At 40.6% G+C, this 20,506-nt stretch overlaps 1 protein-coding gene across 2 annotated transcripts; it reads right to left on the reverse strand.

Annotated features, from left to right (window-relative positions):
* Nucleotides 1–238: 238 nt before the first annotated feature.
* irs1 (insulin receptor substrate 1) lies at nt 239–20,320 on the reverse strand. Of its 2 annotated transcripts, XM_079886056.1 has the most exons (3): nt 16,325–20,320; nt 12,527–12,589; nt 239–900 (listed from the first exon to the last, which is right to left on the reverse strand). In XM_079886056.1, exons 1-3 carry the CDS (start codon nt 19,605–19,607, stop codon nt 896–898), a joined length of 3,351 nt encoding a protein of 1,116 aa, XP_079742182.1. In that variant the 5' UTR covers nt 19,608–20,320; the 3' UTR covers nt 239–895. The 2 variants fall into 2 exon arrangements, with proteins under 2 accessions (XP_079742182.1, XP_079742183.1); XM_079886057.1 differs by lacking the exon at nt 12,527–12,589 and having other exon boundaries at nt 16,325–20,319.
* Between the last annotated feature and the right edge of the window lie 186 nt (nt 20,321–20,506).

The following is a 20,506-nucleotide window of genomic DNA, read 5'->3' on the forward strand; positions in this document are numbered from 1 at the left end:
CAACTGATAAAAAATTGCATTAAAATAAAATAATAATAATAATGTTTAAAAAAAAAAAAAAAAAAAAAATTTGGGGTGGAGTTCTGTTTGGAGGCCAGTATAAACTCCAGATAAGTTACATGCTTATTATTACAATTAAACAGGATGTAATGTGAGCAGGTATGAAATGAAACCAGGGTTTGACAGACATCACAGTGTGTGTTTGGCAGCATGAGGTCAGTCATGGCTCACAGTGCTGAAACACAGTGTGTGTGTAAACTCTTTCGTAAAGTCCTGAGGTCAAGTCTGGCTGTTTGAGGTCGTCCATACTGGGTGTATAAAAGTGTCTAATTGAGAGTTGGATTGCAACATGTAATCTCATCTGTAATGGAAATGTCTGGCAGTACTGAAGGAAACGGGTACAATCAACACTGTTGCAAACCCAACACAATATGGCTGCTTTGTAAAGCATCCCTGTACCAAAAACATTTGTACCATCATTTACAGAAATATTATTATTAATGTAACATTGTTTTAGAGACTACTACCCACTACTACTGAAGTAGCATTGCCCTTCACCCCAAAAAGGTGCCATTTTACCATGTTTGATCATGGTAGAAATCGATTTGTACCGAGTATGTAACAGTTGAACAGTAACGTCTGGTAATGTCAAAAAAGGTGCGCACAGTGAAAGTCCGGTTCTGGGAGATTTATGGTAAGTGGAATCCAGCATTTGTGAGGTCTGGATACGTGATGTTATGAGATCTGTTTTGTCCATATGGGTTTGGGTGATAATGTGGTCCTGGAAAATGAGGTTACTGAGTTTATTGAGGTCCAGTTTTCTGAGGTCCGGCTTGTGGTGAACGGGGAGAGATTTTGAGTCTTGGTGCTTGAAGAAGCGGCGGCTTTCTACTCTTCATTCTGGTGGAAAAAAGGAGAAAAGAACATTAGCAAGACGATCAAACAGCCGCGGACAACACAAAACAAAACCTAAAAGCACTATTTACAGTAGAAACACAGTTAATCTGCTTTTTTTTTCGGAACACTTTTGACAGTAGCGCCTTCTCGTTCACCAAAACAAGCAAATCCTCCTTTTCTTCGTTTATTTCAAAACACTCTTTCTTGGATCCTTCCTTCAGCCTGAGGAGTAACTGACCTTGCCAACGGTTGATAAACAAGCATCATTGTTTCCCTGGAAACGTTCAACACAGATTTGAACAGCCAGAGAGGAGCCAAAAGTTTTATGACATCATCGCTCGGCAGAGAGAGAGAGAGAGAGAGAGAGAGAGAGAGAGAGAGAGAGAGAGAGAGAGAGAGAGAGAGAGAGAGAGAGAGAGAGAGAGAGAGAGAGAGAGAGAGAGAGAGAGAGAGAGAGAGAGAGAGAGAGAGAGAGAGGCTGTAGACAATCCACTCTCTTTCTGTTTCTCTCCCTTTATCCATTCAACAAGCGTTTGTGAGCCTCATCCGAAAGTGGCGTTCCCGACTCCACTCCTGCCCTGTTCAATCGCACTGTTCTTTCTAATCCACTCAGACACACACAAACAACTACAAGCTGTTTTTATTATATAACACTCTCACTGACTGTGATTAAAAGATCAGAATGTAGACACACACACACGCACCCGTTCACTTCTGAAAAAATGGTGACGGCATTAAGACGTCACTCATATGTGCCGTAATGCTGAGCTTATGACTGGTCATGATTTCAGATACGGGGTTTAAAGTCAACATGCAAAGGCACGCTATTGTATTTCTATAATCTGATGAGAAACTGGATATCTGAGAAAAAAAAAAAAAAACATTTACTCATCCTCATGTTGTTTTAAACCTGTATTATTTATGTCTGAGTAAATCTGCAGCCATTTACAGTTGCTCTGCAACATATCACAGGCAAAATCCAGCCATTTCAACAGGAATCTGCACAACTGGGAGTTCTGTCTATGCAGATTTCGCTGGTTTTCAAGCTTGTGTTCAGCATGCGACTTCGCCATGTTGACCAACAGAAAGCTGTTTGGTTTGAAAGTGACTTCTGTGCGAGCCGTGCTTCATACATTGCGATACACTATTGACAATGGATGATGGATCGTTTTTGAATAATGAAATCGTTCACTTTTTACCACGCAATTACAATGAATGGGGACTACGTAAAAACAGCATACAAGTATAAGAAAAGTAGTCCATACAACTTGTGTGCTACATTTCTTTGAGTTAGGAACAGACCAAGTCAGTGATTGAATGATTCGGTTGACAAATAGACCTGATTTGGTTCTTGAATTCCAGTTTTTGTGAACTGAATCCACTGATTCATTCAAACGATCCAACTTAAAAATAAATATTTGTTCATGAAGCACACGTTGTAAGGACTACTTTGATGAGACTTTGCCTCTTCAAATGCTCTGGCCCCTGATCTTTGCAACTGCATAAAAACAAAAAAATGGAAAAGAACGATCAGTAAATTGCTTATGTAAAATCACACACCACATAATAAAGACAGAAGCTGCGTTTCCATTACCCTTCTAATTATGCAAATTGAAATTGTAAATTGAAAATACGCCCAATGGAAACACGTCAATTTCGCAAAAACTCCCATATAATCGCAAAAACGCTCCCATGAGGTGGGTTTTCAGGCAGTTCGAAAAAGGAATATTTCGCAAAACTGTAAGGGAAACCGTTCCCGTTTTCTGGAAACCAGGCTAGAGAAGTACATTTGGAACAACATGAGGCTAAATGATGACAGAATTTTAATTTCGACATGTGCTATCTCTTTAAGAAATTAAATAAGGTCAATTTTGACGTTCTCTTTTACTTAAGTTTGCAAGTGTTTGTATCCGTGTACATATTCCTTTACAAACCGCTGCCCTCTTTCCATCCAACCGACATTATTCTGCCACAGTTCTGCCCTGGAATACACAGCCACTCCTGTATCGGAGTGAGCTTATTTGTTTAGACTGGTCTGATTTTGTTCCCAGACCTTTTACCTGAAGCTGTTGTTGCTTTGGACACAGTCATCATGATGTCATACATGAAAGAGCACTATCCATTACGACATGGAACGACTTGCCATATACACTCAAAACAAATACAGATTCATCACTTAACCTCTAAAACCAATTGTGATCCTTTTCCATTACTTATTTCAAGTGTACACAGAAGGCATGCCACTGGGCCCTGTGAACGAGCTCACGGTTATGATTAGGCCCCAGTTTAAATCTATGGGAAGGACCAGGCTTGAGCTCACAGCTGAAGAGGCAGTGGCTTGAGACAAACCTCAGCTATAAATACAGCTGTGCAGCAGTGGAGCAGAGAGCCGCAGGTCTAATAGTGCAACGCTGAGAACATGAAAGCCCCCTCACATCTCCGCAGCAAACCCGACGTCAAGCGCTTTTATAGTGCGGCCATTTTTAGGGCCTCTTTCCTCTTTACTTAGAAAACCAGAGAGATGGAGAAAATTGCAGAGGGTGAAATTATAAGCTGCCGGACTGTGCAAACACGTAGCGTGGGAAAAAAAAAAAAAAAAAGAAGAAGAGAGGGAGTGCCACTCAAAAATGCCGCTCCCGGAAGTCACAGCATCCCGGAATGAGGGGAAGGAGCTACTGGTAGTGTTCTGCATTTCCAGAAATCAGATTCTAGAATTCTATTCCTGGAATTAGTGCACTACAACATGCATACATTTCAATTATACACCTGAAATATTCTTTATTAGTACTGAAAAGTAAAATTGAAAATGCACTACATTACTGTTCAAAGGTTTGGGGTCAGTAAAGGAATTAATCCTCTTATTCAGCGACAGTAAAGACATTTATAATATTACATAAGATTTCCATTTCAAATAAATGCTATTCTATTGAGATTCCTATTCATCAGAGAATCCTTGAGAACAAATACATAATAGTTTCCAAAAAATGTTCAGCATCGCACGTTTTCATCATTGATAATAATAAGAAACATTCCTTGAGCAGCAAATCAGCTTACTAGAATCATTTCTGAAGGATCATGTGACGCTGAAGAAAAAAGTCCCAAGATTTTAATGTGGCTCAACAGAAGAGCTCAAAGACCGATATCATGCCAATGAAATATTTCAGAATTTGGAATAGTGATAAAATTTGTGGATGCTATAGAAATTGACAATGTAAGATTATTAAAGTACATTTGCAAGGCCTGGGAAATACCTTAAAATCCAAAAATGACGACTGTTTCCAAACAGGTACTGTAGTCCCTCGCCATTAGTTGAGCTGATGTTATAAAACAGACTGCAATAACATTAGGATCTCACACTTTACCTTCAACATCTCATATACTTCATCCATATACCCTGTGGGACTATCCTAGTCTCTTTACAATATTGATTGTAATCGACAGCTTGACTTTCTCAAAGGGTATTTGTGCCTCTTATCCTTTTACATGCATAAACATATTACATGCATCACATGCATGTGTTAAAATAAGCACATGTAATAGAAGCCAGCATTACGGCGTACTGTAACGTCACACACTCTCAGTACAGTTATCTGCACACTCATACAGCGTCTGCAGAGGTGGGATTTGGAGCTTTACTCTGCAGAGAGCCTTATAAGGCCGCAAGTGAGGGGTGGTGCTCATCTACCATCAGCTCAATGAACTAACGTCATTCAGCAGTGTAACACACACACACACACACGCACGCACAAGCATGCTGTGCCAGGACCCGGGAGAGTGGGGACATTTTTAGCCCACTGAAACTTCCACACACATCCATCCCCACGCGCTGCGAGGGATATGGTTACAGATGTGTGCCGCAGTGTGTGCTGACTGACGTCAGTACACAGGTCGTATTCGCTGAGAGAGAACATTCAGCGCTGATGCCAACACACACACACATACACACAGACCACGGGCTCTTGATGAATTCTATCCTGGACTTCTGAAGTGAGATACACTTACTGAACACAATCAAACTTACACTCGTACAGACACAAAACAAGGGATGTGCATGTGCATCAACTAGTTGACGAAATGATAATGCTGCTGGCTAGTCGACATTGAAAATACTAGTAAATGAAATCTTTTGTGCACATTTACGTTTTGCTTTATATTTTTACAAAAACTACATTCAAATTAGTGTCATGTTAATATTATAGTTTAAATGAACCTTTTATTGTATTTCTGGAGCGGAAAATAAAATAATTAAATTTTATTTAAGACTTTGAATGTGCTAGTTTTCTCCATGCCTATCGCAGCTCAGAGAAATATCCATTCAAAGGACATACTTGCTTATATTTGAGAAATTCTGTTTATAATAGGCTATTGAATTTGTAACTATTGGTCCTGCACTGCCTATTGATTCAGTTGTTTTTTAATAAATATGTCTATATTAGTTAATGTTGATTAAGTGAATGCTTAAGTTTAATGTACAGTGATCATAACGCAAGGCAGGCACACTGCATTTCACCGGCATTCATTGGGGTTTGATTCATTGATTAAACAATTTCAAACAAATTGCTTTTTTGACTTTCCTCTGGGGGTTAGATTAGTCGATTACAAAATTTCCATTTAAATTGCCCCTATTATGCTATTTTAAAGGTTCCTAATTTTGTTTTGGAGGTTTACATGCATCCAAGACCAGAAAACACTTACATGTTCTCATAATATACATTGGACATCACCACATTTCTCTAAGGGGCTGTTTACACCTGGCCACTTAATGCGTTTTCTCAGATCGGATAGCTATCCGATCGTGAAAAGACCAGGTGTAAATGCCCTCCGAAACGCATCCGAGACGGATTTGAATCCGATCGCTCAAACCACTTCAGGAGGTGGTCTGGGCCGCATTCCAGACGAAACTGGACAAGTGTAAATGCATCTGGTTGCTGAAACCACATATGCAAATTGTACTCCTCCCAGAAATGCTAAAAAAATAAACGTGTGAGCGTGTTATATGCTATATGTTATAGCCAGATATGACGACGCTACTGGAACATGCATCACCACAGATGAGAAGCTGAGCATCTCTTCATTAAGCCAACGCGCAAACTATCGCAAATCAAAGTGAAAGTAAGACGCAGACGCTTAACACACAATCATCATCATTAAAAGTAAAGAAACGAAATGATCTTACCAGGGCTGTTGCCGCTCTCTCTTATTGCGGATTTTGATTTTGAAATTTTAGCTGATGATCAATAAAATGCAGTTCATATCTGTTGCTTTCGGTGACGTGCACTCCAGTAAATCTGCATATAGCGCGGGAATTGAAGATCGGATTTAATCCGTTTCGCAAAAACACATTTATGTGACCAGGTGTAAATGGAATCGTTTTGATAAATCAGATAGCTATCCGATCTGTGAAAACGCATGAAGTGGCCAGGTGTAAACAGCCCCTAAGAGTCTGAAAACGGTTTATTTGAAGATTCAGTCTCTCTAAACCCTTCCTTTCCGAGAGCCTACTCTGCTCTGATTGGTCAGACGTCCCTGTTGTGATTGGTCTACCGCTTACAGATTAACATATCGAATTTCCAGTCTCTGCTACAACTACAGTGTTCGAGGGTGGGTCAAAGTGGACGTTGTTCGCAGGGCAGCCAATAAAGACCATTTGCATTATGTAAATTTTTTACATTGTGACGTAGGTAACAAAATGTGAGGCTGGAATTGCTGAAAACTCGTTTCAGCAGTTCAGAATTGGTTCTTTCTTTTGAGACAATAACTTTATTTGTCATGCACTTAGATCTTTAAAACATTGCAGACCTTTTACATTCACAAACAGCTATATTACACACTGCATGAAAGGTAACATCTGAAAATGTATAATAGAGGCAATTTAAACATTAATGAAATCAGTCTTGGTGCACATCCCTAAACAAAACGATGACTAGGAACTTCCTGACTACCTCACGATCGGAGAACTTTGCGTTCTCACAGCGCAGGGGGAGAAACCACACACACAGCCACATCAGAGGTTTCCACAACACACCCCGAAATAACACACCAATGCAGAATTCAGCCGCAGTTGAAGGAAAAAACGGATAAAATGTGAAATAAATCGAAGGTTCAAAACATCCCGATACAGAATGAGGATGAAATGTTGGTGTTTGTGACAAGCGAACACAATGGTGCGGCCCGTTTTGGGGGCCAGAGAAAAACAAAGTGGCTGTATCAGCTCTGTGTGTGTGATGTGGAAGAGACAGCGTGTGCCAAATACCATTCCCTTTAGCAAAGGAAAAACTTCCATCTCCCACACACACACCAGATGTTTTGCCTACTTCAGCAAGTTGAGACACACACACACACACACACACTCGGTTTCCCCTCCCCTCGCCGCTGCACTCATCCTAGGAGCTGTAAACTGCAAGACTCAAAGCAGATTTTCTCTGCCCAAGATGGCCGTCGGCCGCTGGCCTCTTTTGATACAGACGTGAGGTGAAAGTTGCTGCTGCTCTTCGTCGTCTCTGACTCCTCACATTCCTCTGAACGTGAGAAACGGCGGATCTTCAAAGAACTTATCAGGGGAGGCTTATGGAGATCTACTTCACACAGCTCACAAAGGCTCTCTCATGTTCGCTCACACCTTAAAAGCGGTTACATGTCTTGATAGAAAGGGAGAGAAACGATATGACTTATGACCTTCACAAAAATACCATGGGAAATTAAAGATTTTCTGGACATGGTATCCAAGGTACTTCTCAGACACTTTATTACCATGTTACCACCATGTCCGAAAAAAACTATAGTACTTGCACCCTGATGGATCATATAAATACAATGGTATTAGAATACAGTAATCATATATAAATATACATGCAAAAAATTAAATGACTAGTATTTCCAATGTCAACTAGCAGCAGCATTATCGTTTAGTCTCGAACATCCCTAATGCTAATACACTCTAAAAATTGATCAGTTGACAACATAAAAAAGTGAGGAAATCCATTGCCTTAAAATTTTTAAGTAGGCTAAATAAACTAATTGAAGAAATTAAGTTATATGGAGTTCACATATACTTCCATAGATAAATATGGAAGTACCATGGTACATGAATATTGAAAACCACATGGAAAGCAAATGATGATGGAAGACTTGGTTAATTTAAAGTTTATTTTTGGTGAAGACAGATATAGAAGTCTCATGATAGACAGCGACAGAATAAAAAGACCAAAATGTACAAGAGCTGTGAACTTCACCTGACAAGAGTCGGCTCTCAGTGTCGAAACTCAGTGTCCCTGATAAGCAAGAGCAGCATGACTCACTTACACGTGACGTACCTTTAAACAAAAGGCATCTGACAACAAAGAGCTGGAGCTCGCAACACTAACTATTACACAGAAAAAGGGGGTGAAAAAAGAGAGAAAGAAGAAAATAAAGGCAGCTTGCTTGAGGCGCAGGCATGCCTGAGCGGACTCACTGGAGAAACTTTCCACTGACGCTCTGACCTCAGCGACAAGGGCGCACACACACACACACAAAAAGACTGCACAACAAATCCAAAACTGTCAAAGGCCACCTGTAAGCGCTAACACAGTGCGTAAGCCTCTCTGTGAAACATGTCCAAGAGCGTCTTTCGGCGCCGCGCCACGGTCGTATTTACCGCCAATAATGCAAACACAAACAAAAACAAATGTCAGTCAGTGACTTTGCCACAGCTTCATTTGGATGGCGTCTACTATGTTGTTGTGGGGAGAACTGTGAGGAGAATGATTTACCGCTATCCTCTAAAAGCAAATATAACATCGTAAAGAATAATTCAGAGTCGTAATTATCGCACATCACCTAAAACAACGCTCTCACTCACACACGTCTTTCCCTGTCATATCTTTATGAACTCTCTGTTCTTGCATTGGCCTTGCCCCAACCCTGACCAGAGAGAGAGAGACGGAGAGAGAAATAAAAAGAGGGAGAGAAGGCGTGTGTGTGGCTGGGGTGAAGTAAGGACATGAAGCTGATGGATCCAACTGGGCCATGAGGAACTCGTCCAGACCAACAGAGCTGGGAGGAGTGGAAGAACAGTACCGCTTCTCTCTCAAACACACACACACACACACACACACTAAAAGATACAAACAAAGACTCAGCACTTTTGCTCAACAGAACTAAACATACATATGTAAGACACATGGAAACACATACTAGGGTTGTCATGACACCAACATGTCAGCAGTCAATATACAACAGCAAAAACAATATGATACAAACCACCATAAGCATCTATTTTATTTTAATACCATATGAATTTTTTTAATGCATGATTATTTCCCTTAATATGACATTTAGATCACCTTTGCAGATCTATCTATCTAGGCCTATATGTAAAAGAGAAATCTTTTTTTTAAATCGTTTAAAAGTTTGGGGTCAGTAATTTTTTTCTTTCTTTTATTGAAAGAAATTAATACTTGTATTCAGCAAGGATGTGTTAAATTGATAAACAGTGATAGTTAAGATTTATATTGTTAAAAAAGATTACTATATATAAATGTGATTCTTTTTAACCTTTTATTCATCAATGAATTCTGAAAAAAGTTCAACATAAATTTAACATGTACGTATATGTATATTGAAAATACTTGTGCATCTTAATATTTGAAATGGAAATATTGTGTAAAATTGTCTTAACGGTTACTTTTGATCAATTTAGTGCATTCTTGCAAAATATAAGTATTAAATTATTTTATAAAAAAATCTTACTGGCCCCAAACCTTTGAACGGTGGTGTACGTAAATATCAGTATTGGCAGAACTTTAATTCTGGTGCACTGCACCCCAATTTTATTTTAGGATTTAAGAGTTGATATACTATTCCCAACCTAACACGTATACATCTTGACAGCATCTGAGGAATGGGCACATCTAGTGCTGTCAAGGAACAAAGTCTGCTGTATTAAAGCTATTGATAGACTTTTGACTTGTCAGTCCCAGGCATTGCGATCTCTGAAAAACAGACCCCATGTCCCGTCCAAAAGTCCATACCTTTCCAGCCGGTGGCCGCACTTAGGGACACCAACCAGTGCCCGACAATGCAAAACACTCTGCTCTCATTCATCCATCCGTCTGGTTCAAATGCCTGTCGAGCAGTGGTGGAATAGCAGCACGGATCAATCCCTACAAACCCATGGCTCACGTCCACCCATTTGATGCCAAGTCTCATGGTGGGAGCTTGAACACTCTGATACCTGGCCAAGCTCACCACATCCTTCCCTTCCATTCCGACCCTAACCCTAAATAGTAGCAACACATTAGCAGTGCGAGTACTCTGTGTGAGATTTCTGACAAACTTAGAACTACTTTGAAGAACAAAAGGGGACGTGGGAGTTCATGTGGTTCTATCTTTGGCGGATAAAGCAAAAAGTAATGCTCTGATGTGGAAATGATACAATAACCACAGAATTCAACATTAATTATATAAATGAGAAGAGTAGTCATTTATGCGAGTAATCACGTCTTGGATAGAGCTCATATTTGATTTCATAGCACCAGATAGAAACTGATTTTTTTTTTGTTACTTCCACTTCAGTTTATCAGCATTTCTACAAAGCTAAGATGTTAGAAATGTACTTTCTGTTAATCTCTATACGTCTGTACTTCAATATAAATAGATTGTTGACTCAAAAGTGATAACATTGTCATTATTTTCTGAACCAAAACTTTCTTCTGATGAATACAGGAGACATTCTTTAGAATGTCCACTAAGCTCTTTTCTGCACATTGAAATTGGTTTGAGGACAGATGCTGTCAAGCTCCAAAAAAAAAGAGCAAAAATGCACAATACAATAAAATTATAAAACTATTGTGCGTGAATTTCAAGTCTTATGAAGCCAAACGATAGCATGTGTGAAGAAACGTTAAGCAGTTTTAAGTAGTTTATTTACTGAAAATGTAGTTCTCAAAACTCTTGCTTTTGTACAGATAATACCAATATGCAAAAGAGAACATAACATTTAAGAGATTTTTTTTTAAATCATGGCAACTGCTTTTTTCTTCCCAAAAACAATTACATGACTTCAAATTAGATATATAGCTATATAGCCAAACAATTACTGTTATACTGTAACAAGAGAAACTCTTCACTGTTTTTTATTTGATCTTTTTGGAGTTTGACAGTCACAGTCCACTGCTGATGTATGGACAACAACTGCATAAATATTCTTAATATCTTCTTTTGTGAAAGTCATACATGTTTGGAACAGCATGAATTTTCCTTTTTGCGTTAATTAATTAATTAATTTAAATACATTCTAATTTCCTGTCAAATGTTTGGAAATATATATATATTTAATGTTTTCAAAAGAAGTCTCATACTCACCAAGGCTGCATTCATTTAATCAAAAATACAGTAAAACAGTATATTGTGAAATATTACTACAATTAAAAGTAACTGTTTTCTATTTGAATATATTTTAAAATGTAATTTATTCCTGTGATGGTAAATTTGTATTTTCAGCATCATTACTCCAGTCTTCACTGTCACATGATCCTTATCATTCTAATATGCTGATTTGCTGCTCAAGAAACATTTTTCAACATTGATAATAGTAAGAACAGTTGCGCTGCTTAATATTTTTGTGGAAACCGTGATACATTTTTCAGGATTCTTCGATGAATAAAAAGTTCAATGAACACTGTTTATTTGCATTTATTAAATTTATTGAAGCCTTTATTAAATAGGGAAGACATTCATAAAATGTTACAAAAGCTTCCAGTCACTTTTGATCAATCCTTGATGAATTAAAAGTATTAATTTCTGACTCTCTTTTTCGAAATCTTACCACAAATTATTAAATTGTATCACAGCTTCCACAAAAAAATCTAAGCAGCAAAAAAGTTATCTTACAGTTTTGTTTTTTTATCATAAACATTGATGATAATAACAATAATAAGAAATATTTCTTTTAGCAAACTATCATATTAGAATGATTTCTGAAAGATTGTGAGACACTGAAGACTGTAGTAATGATGCTGAAAATTCAGCTTTCACATTGCAGAAATAAATTACATTTTTAAATTAATTAAAACAGAAAACAATTCTAACTATTTTTTTTTTTTATTATTAAATAAATGCAGCCATGGTGAGCATAAGAGACTTCTTTCAAAAACATAAAAAATGGTAATGTTTCCAAACTTTGGTCAGGTACTATATAGATGATATATCTATAATGTAGATAAGTTGCAAGATAAAAACACTTTGAAAATGGAAACCCTTCAAATATTACAGATAAAGAACTGAGGAATCTTTGCACAATCTTCCACATTACTTGGATATTTGTAATTTCTGGTGGCATATTTGCTCTGAGCATCTGCTAATTTTTGACCTTAATACTAAAAACACAATTTGTATGAATGCACATGAGTACTTTAAAATGTTCTGAGGGCTTAAAGGAATAGGTTATCCCTATTAAGCAAACATTTTATAGCTGCCTTAAAACACTTCAAAGGAAAAGCAAATCCTATATGCTGTATGGGTGTAGATGGGTCATCCTGCATGAAACACTGATTGGAGAATTTCTGGTTTCTCTTACATACGGCCTTGATCAGTTAATCTCTTAAACCCTCCTTATTTCCCTCTCCTTCTACTGTGTGCCCCTTCCTACCTCTCTCTTTACTTCCTCTCCATCCCTCCATATCTCTGCCTGGGTCGACTTTAACAAGCGGCTCTGTAAAACAGGCACAAAAGCTGCTGTTACATTCCAACCCTGGAGCTACACACATACACACACCTCTCATTTCCCCGTTCACACGCATTCCAAGGATCTCATCAAAGAACAAAGCACTAGACCTGCCAACCTCATCCCACTACTGATGACCTTGACAGTGATCTCTAGTTCAGCCATTTTTATGAACCTGCTTCCTGCCTGATCTATCCTTGCTCATGCGTCAAATAGAGATTTCCATAATCATTTGTAATTTAAATAAATACTCAATTAATAGTTAACATTAACAATGCAAAATGCACTATTACTATTGCTCATACTTAGGGGTTAGGACATTTCTGTACATGATGTGTTGCATAACTGCATCATTTAATAATATATAAAAATATAATTTCCATAATTCAGAAAATGAAAAATAATAGGCCTAATAATTTTATGAAGAATGTAAATGAAATAAATAAAAAATAGGCTGTTACATACTAAAGAAATTGGAATATTGGAATTTTTTCCTGTTAAAAAAATTCAGACTGCTACATATGAATGCGTTTAGAGTTCTGTTCAAAAGTCTTCAAAAGTAAGATTTATCTCTCCTTTTTGGAGAGAAATTCATACTTTGTTCAGCAAATATGCATTAGAATTTAAAGACTTATGTTGTTACAAAATTCTTTATAACATATTAAAATAAAAAAAACAGTTATTTTAAATTGTAATATTTTAAACGCTGCTTTTAATGTATTTTTTATTAAATAAATGCAGCCTTTGTGAGCTTAAGATACTTCAAAAACATTAAAAAAAAAATGTCAGAGACCCCTAACTTTTGAAAGGTAATGCATACTCAGTATACATCAATAGAACAATACAATACAACTAAACAATAGCCTAATTTCAACTCAAAACAGCTCCCTGATTTCATCCTGAACGGTTGCTTTGGTTCTACCCTGAATACCCATGATTTCTCTCTGATGTGATTATGATCCCAGAGCTCCGCCTCTAACCCGTCAGGCTGCTGCACAATGGCATTTCAAATCTCTTAAAGGATGCAAAAAAGGGAGGGAAAACAAAAAGGAAAACATGTTTGAAACGGAGCAAGAGGGAACGAGAAGGATGAGAGAGAGAGAGAGGACAAGAAGCCACTCCGCAGGGTGACCCCCATCACGGTGGCCTGAGGTGGGCTGGGCTTATAATCGTCTCACTCTCTGACCAAACCCACCAAAGAACTCTGTCACCCCGCCCCACCCCACTGCCCAATCCTAATGCGGCTTTCTGAAGCCCCCGACGTCTCAGCCTGTGGCCCCTTAATCCACTGTGACATGGGGAAAAAAGCAGTGCAGCAACAGCGTTACCATAGAGATGGGTGGCACTGGCGCTGAACCACACAGGAGCATGCCATGGGCAGAACATGTGCCGATGAAATTAGGAACTGTAGGTTTAGACAAAAAACCTGCCAAACACGGGCGTTTCTAAGGGGCTAAAGAGGAGGCGGCATTACACACCTCTTAATTTGCCTTGCCTATATCTCAACTCTCCTTTCTCAGAGATGCAAACTCACCAGGGGTGAAAAAGGTGACAAATTTGTGACATTTCTGTATTTGAGTCCTTAATATTATGCTCACACACAGTCCAGTGATTTACAGGAGTGACAACCTCATTCTATAACCGAGCTCACACCTGTACATTTTCAGGACTCGCACAACCGCATTCTCGGAAAACTTGCGCAGTGTGAAAGAAACCGGACTGGACAACTAATCGGTCACGTCATACAGTGCGAGTGAGCTGCTCTGCGCTGCACAATCGCGTGTCTACCGTGTTTCGCTTTAGAAGAGATACAGTATGAGCTGTGTGACATGAGATGTGTTCTCCACAGGAGATGCTCCCGTCAGTTCGACGAAATTTCAGTGAAATTAGACATTTTTAATCCAAAATAATGCACTGTACAGTCTGCACTGCACTTTTACAGTCTATGGTATGGCACTTTTTTTTCCCGGTTTACCAGTCACGTGGTGTGTGTGTGTGTGTGTGTGTGTGTGTGTGTGTGTGTGTGTGTGTGTGTGTGTGTGTGTGTGTGTGTGTGTGTGTGTGTGTGTGTGCGCATATGTGTATAAGAGGAAAGAGAGAGAGAAAAGCAAGAGCAAATTTTATCAGTCAGCATCCAGTACGGTAAACAGTCACAGCACTGTACTAAGTTTAAACAACTAGCCTAACATTTACTTAAATCCTTTCTCATTTCCACTAAAGTCCTGAGCAGTTGCAGGCAAAAAACATTCGGGGCTCTAGACTAAAATCATTCGGGGCATATACAGTAAGAAGAGGTGTGTCTATTTCCTGCAGATGATGTTCACTATGTTGCATTTACTGGAGCCGTGTTAAAATCATCACAGCTCTTGTCTCCAGAGACACACAGGGGTTTTTACTAAAATACCAATATAGACACATAGGGCTTCCTAGAGTAAAAACATCAATTGGTTACAACACTGAAGCCCCTGTGCACTCTCTCAACAACACACACACACACACACACACACACACACACACACACAGCACCCTTCTCACCCCATCAAAACAACTGCTACCTTAGAACAGACTAGGGTAAATTCATTACACAGTTGAGCAAAAAACAAAAAATCTGACATAAATAATTCTGTCATAATTAATCAAATTCAAATCTTGAATTTCCACTTTCACAATAATAAAAAAAAAATATTCATAAAAGGTTTGGAACGACAACGGTGAGAAAATGAAAATTGTCATTCAATTAACCAATAATATTATTTTTTTGTGCAAACAGCATAAGCAATGAAGTGATAAAACAACAAAGACAGTGCATATAAATATTTAACTATAATTAACATTAATTTAGTTAAGTGAACACATAAGAACAGAAATAACAACATCTAGGCTATGCAGTAATTCTATAGGAACATAAATGCAACTATAAATATGAGCAATACTTGAATATGAGTTATTGTTGTCTATAAATATATTTTCAAATGTATTTTAATGCAGGTAGAATCAATACTACCTAAATAGTTTTGATTGTATGTGAAAGCATTGTCATCAACCTGATATGTAATCATTTACACACACACCATATTCTCGGAAAAAAAGAGAGAAGTAAAGGAAGGCCAAGAGGGTGGAAAACCCTACACTCACTGGAGGGCAAGTAAATAAACTAAAACAACAACGATACAGAGTCAGCCAGGCATGACACACAAACCCTTGGGCAAAGTGAAGAATGCACAGTAGTGGCAGCTCTGTAGACTTCTCACAGCGCTTGATTCATATCAAAGACATACATAAAGAGTTGACTCGCAAACTAAGTAAACTTCCATTCAGGAAAAAGACAACCTATAAGCTGCTTAGTGACTCACAATTGCATATATGTTCTGTTTTTTCCTTTTGTCGCATCAGGAACAAGTGTAGACATGCTAACCCTTTCTGCCTCCATTCACAAATATGTCTATTTATCAGCCTGAAGAGAGGCCCAGTCATCAGTGGGAGGGAATCTAAACCCCCCTCAGCTCTCTCCTAAGATTTCAGAAAGGGATTTTCCACCAAAGACTCAAACTGCACAGATAGATGGGGGCTGTTTTATAAATAATAACATGATATGCATATTACCTATTAAATGTTCTAGACAGGAATGATAACACAAAGATACTAAGAATTGAATAGCTTACATTTGCCAATTGTAAAGAACAAAACATTCTCAGATACTCCTTTGATAACAGTTTTTCTTACCTTCTCTGTGTGCGAGATTGCCTCTGGTATCATCTGATTTCTGGAAGTTTATGCTGGCGTAGGCACTGAGCTCTTCTATACCTTCCACGGCTCCCAGCTCCACTGGTCGAGACTGACACGCATTCCAGTCTGGAACATGCTGCTCTCCATTCTGCACTAGATCCAGATCGATGTAGTTCAGGCCGTTCTGGCCATGGTTTGTTAATGTGGGAATTGGGCCTGAAGTGGTTTCCCTTCGTCCGTTGGTTACTGTAGATGCAGGAGGAGCAGTAGAAGCAGCAGAGGCCTCGCCAGGTCTTAACCATACATTCTCGAAGGAGGCGGAGCTGTGGCGTTTTACATCACCTGACTGACAGGTGGCTGATGTGTCAACTGACCCTCTTGTTGTAGTGGAGGCAAAAGTCTCTGAACTGTGTCGTCGTCGACCCTGTGGGTCAGCCCGGATTACTTTAGCCCCCTGGTTCCACCCGGAAGTGGAGTTAACCCGTGTAAATGCACCAAGACCTGACAAAGGGCCGATTAGAGCCTGTCTTCCTGGGGCACCGCTTAATGCTGTCACGCCATGATTGGGTGATACAGAACAAGGAGGGGCATCCACATCTGGCAAGGCCTCGGTCCTCAGCATCATTTGTGTGTTAGGAAAGCTAGTGCAGGATGCTAACTGCATGCTGATGTAGTCATGTTCACATATGCTCTCACAGGGCAGCGGAGGGGAGGATGCAGAGTTTGATGGGGTGATAATGGCATAATCTGAACAGGAAGTTTCGGGGCACAACTGCCTGGCCTGTGACCCCGGCTGCATGTTCATGTACTCAGATGATGAAAGGTCTGATTGGGCCTCTGCATCACTTACAGAAAACACAGGTGGGAACAGTGACGCTAAGCTCGCTGAAAACGGCTTGTCATTGAACTCGATGTTGACATACTCTCCAGGACTTTTAGGCTCTGCGGGGAAGGGACTCTCACGTGTTCGTGGGAGAGTACTTGCTTTGATAGCATCCAATGACAGCCGTGTTGGCCGTGTCAGCCTACTGTTGCCCTCTGACCTTTTGGGTTTGACAGCAGACTGCTGGGAGTTGCCTTGACCACCCAAGCTATCGCTGCTCGTCGAAGACGAGGAAGATTCTGCGTACGGCAATCGATTAGAGCCCAGTGGGATCCGAAGAGGGCTCTGGTCCTGCTTCCTGTTGGCGTGCTTGAAGGAGCGGGGCAAAGAGAAGTAAGCATACATTGGCCTGGGAGGATCTTCTACAGGGTTGAAAAAGCAGTCTGGAGGTGTACTGGTCGTTGAACAACTAGCCGGGGACATGTTTATGTAGTCTCCACAAGATGACACTTTACCTTCCATGCTCTCTACGGAGAGCTTTGGGTTGATGCCATTAGTCCAGATCTTGCCATAGTTTGTTGTGCCATCTGGGGAGCAGCTGCCACTTGGTGACATCATCATATAACCATTGGAGTCCACATGCGTGTGTTGCCGGGGGTTGATAATTTGCTGTGGTGCAGAAACACTTTTTGGACTCATGGGCATGTAGTCACCATTTTTCACCGTTGGGGTTGCAGGTGCAACGCCTGGCAGCATAGGCATGTAGCCGTCATCTTTGTGATCTGGTCCACTGTGGTCTTTTGCTTGTGACGTGTCTATACCTTCTTCTGGGTATGAATGTGTAGGCATGAATGAGTGCCTGTACGTTGACGACGATGATGATGCAGTGCGGCTTCGTGGATATGCCGGCATCATTACAGTATACTCCTCCAGCGATCCGGCAGATGACTGTGAGGGAGTCTTTTGATGGCACGGAGTTGGCGGCGATGCACCAGAAGAATGCGTTCGTTTCCGGAAACATTTTTCCAACTCGGGCTCCTCTAGTCTCGATGGCGTTCCTCTGGATTGGCTTTGCAATTGGCTCCCGCTGCCATGAAGTGAACCGGGCTTGGCCATGCAGATGTAGTTGTTTATCTCCTCCTCCCTAGCAGGCGGAGTGTGGCCAAGCGAGTCCGGAGTCACGCTACGGAAGGAGCTTCGAAAGTCGCAAGGGCTGGATCCGTATTCATCAGAGGAAATGAATCCGCCATCGCTGGGCGATCCAGATATGGAGGCGCTAGAGCGGCGTGGAAAGAGGCAGTCAGACGTGGATCCATGGCCGCTGGTGCTGCTGGAAGACAGGCTGACGGGGCTGATGGCTGAGGGGGAGCACCGTGAGGTGGGCGTGGGGATTGATCTGCTGTGATTGAGCGGAGGGTGAAGTCTGGATCCACCCCTGTGTCGCTGCGATTGAGGGCGGGCTGTGCTCGGGCTGCTTGGACTCCCATCCACGGACGCCGGCCTGGACATGGTGCCCTCCCCATCACTGGACGCTCTCACTCTGAATGAATGGCTGTGTTTGCCGGGTCTTACAGGAGAAGTGGCTGTCACACTCTCCGCCCGAGAGCGCCTGCCTAAGCCAACCTGACTGGGGGGAGGATTATTGTGATGATGCCTCCTGACAGGCACTGAGATGGGGTTTGAGCAGTTGGAAGATGACTGACTTTTGCTGCGGGGTCTGAACTCCTCACTCATGGCTTTCATGGCTTCTAATATAGTTTCATGCATGTTCTGAGCCACAACTGAGTCATCAACTTGCATCCAAAACTCCCCGGGCCCTGTCACGGCGGATCTCCCAACTTCAATGAAAAAGAAATTTTCAGAGTGACCACATCTTCTAATGTTCATTAACTGCAGGACCACTGCAGCCGCATCTGAATTGAGTTTCACAAAACTGATAGTCTTATTAGTGAGGCATAATCTGTAAACGCCAATCAAGTTCTTTATGTGACCCAGACCCTTTGGTTTCAAAATAACCTGCCAAACTTCTTTGAAGGCAGGTCCTGGCGTGGCTTCGCCGTAATTATCCTCGCCAATTCCGTGGCCCGTGGCAGTTTCGTGGACTTTACCTCTGTTATGAAGATCAACGAGGGCTTGATACCATGACTCCTGCTCTAACTCACAGTCAGCAGCGATGGCAAAGTACTCATCCTTGGCATAAAGCGCAACGAGATGTTTGTTTTTAGAATCCGCTCTTTTGTTGATGTTAAAGCAGCTCTCCAGCGGAATGGACCTTTTCGGTGCTCCAGACTTGTGTCTCCACTTCTTCTCGTTTTCATAGTACTCCAGTCGGGACGGTCCGGAGGCACTCGCTGCCCTCAGTACAAAAAACCTTTTGTGCATGCTTTTGGGTTTCCTTAAATAACCCACCTTTTTCACATCCGAAAAACATCCTTGCTCCGTGGTCGGACTTGCCATGGTATAAAAAATAATTTATGGAAAAATTGCAGGATTGAAAGTCAAAGCCTTATTATGCATGTACTCTTCACCAAATGTGAACGCTGAGATATAATTTTTTCCATTGAGTAAAAATAGAAAAATAGAACTCAAAAAGCCACTTTTGTGCGTACCGACAAAAGCTTCAGTTATAACAGTTTCTTCAGCAGCATTACATTGTTAAAACTAAGTTTAAATAATCCATCAGGGATCCTCAAAGAATATTGCAAGTACCGGAAAGCACCAAGTTTATGATGTACAAAAATACTAAACAGTGAAAATTAGAAAACAGTGTCCTTTTCAGTCCGGAGATCCGAATGCATTATCAAAACAAGCGCAGTCAGCAGCGTACGACGAACCCATTTACCCCGGAGATCAAAGCGCTGTCTGCAAAAATCCCAAAAGTGCAATTAAACAAAGCACGAGCGCAGAGTGTGCATCTGACCGTTATTTACAACGGAAACGTACCGATTCCGTTTGAACAGCTGCATAAGTTCCTCCAAAAGTCGCTGAGTTTTCTCTTTTGCGAAGCCGTAACAGACCAAAACAAGGCAGCGCTCGTGTGTGTTTGTATGGAGGAGTTGAGACTGGGGGGTTGTTGCAGCCTAGCTTGTTACGACACAACTAAGAATCCCGCCCAGTTTGGAACCGACCTCGTTGATTGGAGGAATCTAACGTCAATCATCCTAGCGGGCTGTGAGAGACATGTGATTCAAATGTACTGGTGGGGATTTTGATCCCAGTGACTCGAATCTTTTGAATAAGTTCACCAAAAAGATTCATTTAAACTGATGTTTCATGGCCTTTAGATCCAGCGTGAAGTCTGTAAGAGAACGATTCGTTCAAAACACTGATTCATTCACGAGCTAAACACCACTATA

Source organism: Squalius cephalus (genome assembly GCF_949319135.1).
Source record: "Squalius cephalus genome assembly, chromosome: 11".
Taxonomy (NCBI): domain Eukaryota; kingdom Metazoa; phylum Chordata; class Actinopteri; order Cypriniformes; family Leuciscidae; genus Squalius; species Squalius cephalus.